At 30.3% G+C, this 8470-nt stretch overlaps 1 protein-coding gene across 1 annotated transcript; it reads right to left on the reverse strand.

Moving 5' to 3' along the window:
- Positions 1 to 220: 220 nt before the first annotated feature.
- LOC112714591 (probable 2-carboxy-D-arabinitol-1-phosphatase) lies at positions 221 to 2344 on the reverse strand. The gene is made up of 7 exons (XM_025766210.3): positions 2093 to 2344; positions 1844 to 2001; positions 1444 to 1563; positions 1260 to 1359; positions 952 to 1091; positions 782 to 861; positions 221 to 626 (listed from the first exon to the last, which is right to left on the reverse strand). Exons 1-7 carry the CDS (start codon positions 2226 to 2228, stop codon positions 500 to 502), a joined length of 861 nt encoding a protein of 286 aa, XP_025621995.1. The 5' UTR covers positions 2229 to 2344; the 3' UTR covers positions 221 to 499.
- Between the last annotated feature and the right edge of the window lie 6126 nt (positions 2345 to 8470).

The raw sequence follows: 8470 nt of genomic DNA on the forward strand, positions 1-8470 counted from the left end.
CGGTAAGAAGGAAGCTGTGTGTTAGATGTAATTCACCAAAAGAAATTCTAGCATGTTGTAACAAAAGATTTTATATGTACTCCGTTAGTTTTATATTGTAACATTTCTTCTTTTCATTTTAAAAGCAAAATAGAAAATATATTTACTACTGCACTATTGTTAGCACTCAATGTAATGCCAATCTGTTGTCATATTAAATGTTAAATTTATAGAGCATCAATGACAAGTAATACCACCTTTAACTTTTGTTTATTTTTACTCATGATTACAGTGAATCTAATAAGCTTGCAATGAACATCATTAATTTGTACAAACTATTCTTTAATTCCTCTATACATTAATATACATCAAAGAGAATGGTTACATTTGTGATTAACTCAGCTATCGAAAAAAATTCCAACATCAAAGGCTCGGTGATCTTGGTTCAATACTTCAATGAGTGGATTGCAGCGTGGGATAGAACATAATTGCTATTTTTTTGCCATTGCAGTAAATGATTTCAGCCATTATAGACATGATCACTGTACATGTGAGCAGTAATATTTAGACCCTCAAGCATTGCTTCTCCTCTGGTGTTGAAGTTGAATACACATATTCCACCATTGTTGATATCAATAGAACGAAACCTAAATATTTTTATCAATACCTAATAGTCAATATAATTGAATAATGTTGATGTACTACAAAAAATTTTAGGCAACCGATGATTGAGAAAAATTAGCAATACTTTTTTCACTAAACTTAAAGTTTAAATGTGTAATTACACGATCAATAATCTTACCTCTCGGGACCAAGGCCTAAAGCATTGCAAGTTAATGCTCTCAATATAGATTTGTGAGTTATGATCAGAAAACTTTCTCCCTGAATAATAAGGCAGATTTTTTTAATACTCTGTCATTTTTAAATCAATACTTGCACAACGGAATAACATTAAAAATGAAAATCTCTTACAGGTGACAACAAGATTTCCTTCCAACAAGCTCTTGCAGCTCCCCATAGATCTCGCACTGGATATCTACCATTCATGACAAAATTAGCTGGATCTTCTCTCCAGGTTATGTACTCTTTCGGATATATTCGCTTTGCATCCACTGCCTCCAAATTATGAACATATTGATTTAGCTTAGACACAAAGAATAGTAGGTAGTCAACAATGTTAAAAAGATATTATTATGCAGCTTTTAATTGTTGAGAACCATGTCAAAAAAATTGACGAAATAATAATAAATAGATTTAGTTGCATAGAGAGGTAGTCACACCATTTTTCATGCCTTCAAGGTGATATAGAGATATCTCTCTAAGCGAATCAAGGTAAACCAATGGTTTCTCTCTCTCTTGCCATATAATTTCAGCAGTTTGCTACATCAAACAACACCAAGAGTTATTAATAAACTCAGTATCAGAATTACCATAATTGAGAATTGAATTTCATTGGCACCTAACTTTAGCGCGAGAGATTGGACTTGCAAAACACTGGTCAAAGTACAAATTTTTCAAGGCTTTCTTGCACCTCTCTGCTTGCTTCTCCCCGTCTTCAGTGAGTACAGACAAATCTGAACTCCCCTGAACAATTGAATATACATGATTAATTTATTGACGACACTCTCAGATGCAACAAAAGAATGTTCCACCTAAAGCATCTAATCAAGCATCTAATCAACAAGCTCAAATATTTCACAAAAATACTTTAGAATTACTCTGCATCAAATACTGATATGATAAACTTACTAAATGTGTAACTATTCTCCTATACATAGTGATACAAAATCAAGACACAATGAACAGAAAATTAATCTATGCATTGAAAAGTGAAAACCAATAAACTCAAAAGTAGAAGACAAACCTGAATCCTACTTTCTGCATTCCAAGTACTAAGACCATGTCTTAGAATCATGACTTTCTTTGGCGAAGCTATTAATTCGTTTGTTAGGGAAGTTGTTCCTTTGATAAAATCATAAGCACCGCCAGTTAAAGACAAATTAATTCTAGTTGGAAGTTTCTCTGCAACAATGACACATGTTGTATTAGAGGTAATTAGAAATTGCAAGTTACAAGCGTACAAGAGTGAAAAAGAGACTATTTGAGGTGTCACCTGAAGGAGTAACCTCATGACTTGAACAACGAATTGGAAAAGATGAGATTGGAGGAGTGCGAAGAGGCTGAACTTTGAAAGAAGAAGAGAAAGGAGAACTCAACACAAATCCAGCACTGAGCATTTCCATTTCCATTTTCGGTCACACTTCAGAAGTTTTGCGGACCATAAAATTTCAATTTCTTTGGGATATATCCCAAAAATATCTCCCTTCCAATGTATAATATCTCGGATATGTTTTTCCTATTATTTCTCTCTTTTTTTTTTGTTTGACATCGTACAATTTTATAATTGTTATTCATGTGTATTAGGTTTATTATGGTTATGTTTTTATAATATGAATTATTAATTTATTAGGTAAAATAAATTAAATAAAAATAATTAATTATAAATAATATAATAATAATAGTAAAATATTATAACATATTAAAAAAATTTAAAAATATTAAAAAATATATTATATAAAAAATACTAAAAATTTAGAAAAAATAACATGTTTAATAAAATAATGGTCTCATTAGATAGAATAAATTAAACAAAATAACTAACCATAAATAATAATAATAAATTATAATGTACTAAAAAAGTACTAAAATAGTAAAAAAATATTATATAAAAAAATTAAATATACTTAAAAAGATAATATATTTAATAAAATAATTTTATGTATATAACTAAGATTTATATATTCTTTTAATAGAAATAACAGTATATATCTTTATCTACTAATTTTGTAGAGTGTTTATATACTTTATTAGAGTTTTATAATTTAATTTAATATTATTTATATTAATATGTTAAATTATTAGTTTATTTGTATATTATTTTCTATTGATGTAAAATATTTTTGTTATTTTTTATATATTATTTTTATAAATTTAAAAAAAAAGTTAAACTCCAGTAATTTTAAAAAATGACAAATTAATACTAATATTACAAAATAAGACTATTTTTTATGATCCCGTAATAATGTATGTCAACTCATTAAGTAGTTAATCTATAAAATAAAAGCCTTTTGTGAGTTTCTAGATTTTTTTTGAACTAACCAATCTGTACATCCGTTTCTCTTTTTATAAAGAATTTTAATTTCTATTTCATTAAGAAAACACTTTAATATATCATATAAGTTTAGCAATATTATCCAGGTATTCTGCCAATTTTTTTTGTTATGTCATTTCTATCATAAGTAACCACAACGAATATCAAATCTATATTTATATATAGTTTAATTTAATTTTAATATATATTTTATATTAATAACTAATTTTTGTGTATATATAATATAATCAATTTTTAATTATTAATTTTTTAAAAATCTTAAACGATTTTGAGCCCATATAAGACTTTCCAAAGCTTCACATGAAATGCACTACAAATTCTCATATTAGCTATGTACTTTATAGTGTGTTTTTTTTTGTTTTTGTGTCAAAGGATAAAAAAAAGGAAACACACTAAACATATAAACATTCCACTGCAACAACATTATTAAATTTTTTCAAGGCTCATCCTTTTTTTTAATTATTGTATGCAATTGGATGTTGCATATTTAGCCAGAATTTAAATCTTTTAAATTTTAGATTTTTATTTTAGAATATAGAGTGAGATCTCTTATTATTAAATATTTTTTTTCATGTTTTCTTTTGATCTCACCTATAAAATAAATAGTGATAGATCATATTTTATTTTCTAAAGTAAAGTTTAAAATTTAGAGGATCCAAATCCATTTAACCAAGGCATCAACAACTTAGTTGACATTTCTTTGAATTAGATTGATCACTATCTCCAATTTCAGCCTAAAACATTTTTGACTTTAGTCACCAAATCATTATTAGAACTTTGTACTTGGCTGTCCTATTATTAACAAGAATAAAAGCATTTAAATAATTCATCTCACATGTAACCTCTCTAAATCCAGCTTCCCATACTAGAATTATTCCTCTATAGATTTCAAAAAGCTCGCTTCGAAAAATAGTAGCTGGTGGTAAAGAACTAGCACAAGCCACACAACTAAGAGCCATTACAGTCATGCAACATGTAACACCCTATCACCTTAAACCTTACCTTTAGCCGTAAAGTAAAAGATGACAAAGTATCACGACAATTATAAAGCTCCATACAATAGTATATAATCAACGAATATTAAAATTAGAAGGCTGATGAAGAAATAAAAACTCAAAGACGCAGAAAAAGAGATACAAAAGCGCTAAGCATTTACACACGATAACTAAAGCGTAAAGGTAAGAAAAAGATATTATAGATACAAGATAAACAAGGTGTGTGTGTGTGTGTGTGTGTGTGTGTCCAAAAGATATCTACTCACAGTTCGCAGAGTTTAGGCCGACTAGTTAAAATAGGTACAACAGAGTTTTGAAAGTTAAAACAGATACATCCTGTCTCTCAAAATTTGTCTCTAAAACAACAAGTACAATAATCAAAGTGAGAGAATAACTACAGCAAAATAAACAAAAGACAAAAGTGACTCATCATCCGCTCTGGGTCACTATCCGCAAACTCACCGAGGTGGGTTGCGACCTGCATCCGAAAAATAACAACAACATATGGTATGAGAACTGGAGGTTCTCAGTATGGTAACAGCGCTTAATAAATAAGATATAAGGTTTCGGGAAGCCAAATGCAATCCTAAAGCTTCCCACATGCATATGATTCAAACTTAAAAACATTTTAATAAAAATTCCATAAAAGTTATCTAATCTTAAGGATTTTCTAAACTAACAGATCATCGCTGTCCCACAACCTTCGCCAACATATCCTCCATGCAATCTCATCGCCACCGTCTACCAAGCCTCTTCAATCTTAGCAGAAAACACAGATAGTGCAATCAAGTAAAACACAAGTAATATACATATATAGCATGTAATTCAATTAGCAATTGAACATGTTATACAAGTTGGCACAATGCAAGTAAATAAAGCAAACAAACACATAAGAATGCATATAATGAATGCCTGTCCTATTGGCCGTGATATCATTTGTCGGTTCAACTACCAATCCGACACATCCCCTTGGGATGTCGCCTTTCAGTTACGAAAATAATTAGCTCCCAAGGGATGTAGTGCCCGGCACATTATCTAGGGATATAACGCTTGGCATACTCTTGTGACTCGAAAGGATGCGAGCGGGATACTCTGCCTCAGACCTCATATCTCAACATAAGCAAGATTAACCACTGTTCTTACGCCAGTGCCGTAACTTCGACAAGCAGAATTAACCACCTCCCTTGCCAGGTGCATAGCAACTTACCAATCATAGTATATCAATCATAGGTTATTTAGTCTCAGTGATCGCTTCTCATTCTCGTCAGTTTCAACAACCTCAATCATTCATTTTTCTCAATTCATTATCAACGCAACACTCCATCAATCCATTATGATCTGTCCATCCACAGTTCATCCCAAGTCTAAGTTACCATCTTTAACTCATAACAGAAAATACCCATTTAAATTTACTTATTGTGCTCTCCCTTATTTCAAAGCCTAAATACTAGTTAGGAGATCTTAAACAAGTGTAACAAAAATTTACAAGCTTGTCGGGCAAGTCAAACAGTTAAAAACAGGATTTTTGGTGAAAAACAGGACTTGTGCATACGCACGAGTCGCAACACACGCTCTGGTATGTGCGTGCGCACGATCGTGTGTGCATGCACACAAACCAGAGTTACTGGTTCTCTGCAACACACTAGATTCAGTCTTTTATACCTAACTTTCGACGTTCATTACTTTCTTTACAAAATTTCAATTTTCCTCATCTTTATACCATTTTAAAGCTCTCACAACCATCTTTAGTTTTAAATAAATTTCACTCAATTTCAAACTCCATGAACCAAGTTATGATCCGCCGAAGTTAGTTAAAAACAAGATTTTACCACATTTGTCAAATCTTCAAAATACCAAATCTCTCAAACCAAACCAATTTAATCACAGCCTAAACAATCCAAAAATTCATATCAAATATTTCTCAATCATTTCTCAATCATTCAACTATCTAAACCATTCAATTCTCACCTCATCAACCGATTCAAAGTCCTCAATTCAACATAATTTATATCAATACTAAATAATTTTCCTAAATCCTCATCAACATCATTGCCAACATAATCATCAACAAACACCATCAACCATTAACCATATCCATTCATTTTATAGCATTATACTCATTATCATTCCACAACAAACATATCACCTCCATTCACAAATTCACATACCACACATACACTTAATCAATAATTCAATCATTCATACGAATTTAGCCTATCTTAAGGCAATTAGCCTAAGTCTCGCACAATATTACATATTAACTAAATGAAGTCAAAATCATACCTTAACCGATATTCTACAGACTTAAAACACCAAGTTCAAATTCAAGTACTCCAAATAGCCAAGTCAACTTCAATAATACCAATTATCAATCTAATATCATATAATTCATCAAAATCAAATTAGGATTCATAAAGTTGACAAATCACAAGGGTTAAGTGAAATCTTACTTTACCCACTATGAATTGGCATAAGACACAATCATTTTCTAATGCTAGATTACATATAAACAACCAAAACCACAATTTTTTTCAATAACCAAATTCAAAAATTCAAAAATGTATAGAGCAGAGAAATGGAGTATTGATTTTGAGATTCTTACTACTTTGTTTAAATAAAATCGAAGAGCTCGGCGAGAATTTTGCGTGGTTGCAAACGGCACACAAATCAGAGCTCTGTAACTCAATATATGAGCAATTGAAGAGAAAAATGAATAATGTTATTCCTCTCTTATGTTCCCTCTCTTCAGCTACACTAACCTTATATTTGTGGTGAAATGAGCTGAATGCTCATCAATTGAAGCTTTTATATGTTGGCTTGGGCCCAACTCGAGTCTAATCCAATTAGTTAGTGTTTTAGGTTTGTTTGACCTAACTTTGAGCCAAAACTTTTAGAATAAGTGACCGGTTTTCAATTTTAAATATTTTTCTAACTTTTTCTGCAATTTTTATTTTCTCATAAACAACAGTACTAGATAGACTTATGTCAATACTGTTGGCTAAATTGCCGGTACGTATTTTTACACTTTTTCCACTTGAAAAAATTCACTGAATCTAAATCTCACATTTTGATTCTCAAATTAATATTTCTAAATTTTTCAATCTATTCCAGACAATTAAAATTTTATTTTATTTTAATTAAACAGTTAATTAAATTTCGATTCTTACACAACACACATTCAAAACCAGCAGATTCACTAAATTTACTAGCATTACAGTTTAATTTAACCAAAAATTGAGTAAGTAGAGACCAATAAAATAGCAAATAAGAAGGAGTAGATACATAATGCATAGATAAGAACTTATTAAGTTTAAATTGAGAAGCATGCATAAGAATTATAACTTTATCCATTCTCCGTGGATTAGCAGGATTAAAAACATCATTATTATAATATTTCCAAATCCACCAAATAGTCGTTGAGAAGAGGAAGGCATTATAATTTATCCCTGCGCAATCAGCAATTTAACTGTTGAACGTTAACTTCCAAATTCAAACTATGCCAGATAATTTTGGCCTTGGGACACTCACAAAAACAGTAAAAAATCGTTTTAGGTTCAGTATTACACCAAAGGCGCAAATTGGAGCTTCCCAAAATATTATGAAAACAAAAAGCAACAACGAAAATTGCATCATGAATACATAGCCAAATGAGAATTTTATACTTTTTGAAAACTCGGATTTGCCATAATCAAAGCCAATTGGTATGCTCCTCCCAACCAAAAATACGTTTACAAAATCACAAGTAGCCATTTCTAGAAAAATAAATATTAGAAGGAGTTGTTGATCACTTTCAACGAACCCCCTCGCCCATTTCACAATCTGAATCATAAAAAGAATACTCTATTTAACAAGGTCAAGTAAGGAAGTATAGTATCTCTCAAATTTTTACTGTCCATTCACCAAAAAAATCATTGATATTACTTTCAAAATCAGAAATATAAATATACGGCACTTTCTTGGCCAAGGGATCTTTCATCCTTCATTTTTCAAACCAAAAGAATTAGTTAAGAAGACCAAATGACCAATATTCTACGTGAAACTATTCCTTAACAGATTAAAGGACTTACAAATATTCCTCCATACATCATTGTACTTTATAATATTTACTAATTATCTACTTTCATAATTTGTAGAATAAATCCACACATCCTAAATTTCTTAATGTCTTGAACTCTTAAAGAGTCTCTATTAAAAGTGAAGACTCGATCAGACTCAAAATTCAGTTTGAATTCGAGACAAATTTTGTTAAATTTAAGTTTATTATCTTTATTCGACGGATGGAATTTAGATTATTTTTTTGATTATTTGGTCCCTTTTGAAATAC

This window comes from Arachis hypogaea, chromosome 10 (genome assembly GCF_003086295.3).
Source record: "Arachis hypogaea cultivar Tifrunner chromosome 10, arahy.Tifrunner.gnm2.J5K5, whole genome shotgun sequence".
NCBI lineage: Eukaryota > Viridiplantae > Streptophyta > Magnoliopsida > Fabales > Fabaceae > Arachis > Arachis hypogaea.

What these genes read in the sequence shown, in the direction of transcription:
- LOC112714591 (XM_025766210.3), bottom strand. Translation starts at nt 2,228, where the DNA reads ATGGAAATGGAAATGCTCAGTGCTGGATTTGTGTTGAGTTCTCCTTTC. An exon ending in ATGCAGAAAGTAGGATTCAG is followed by an intron (nt 1,564 to 1,843) that starts GTTTGTCTTCTA and finishes TCAATTGTTCAG; the next exon opens with GGGAGTTCAGATTTGTCTGT. An exon ending in CCTTGAAGGCATGAAAAATG is followed by an intron (nt 1,092 to 1,259) that starts GTGTGACTACCT and finishes ATTTGGAGGCAG; the next exon opens with TGGATGCAAAGCGAATATAT.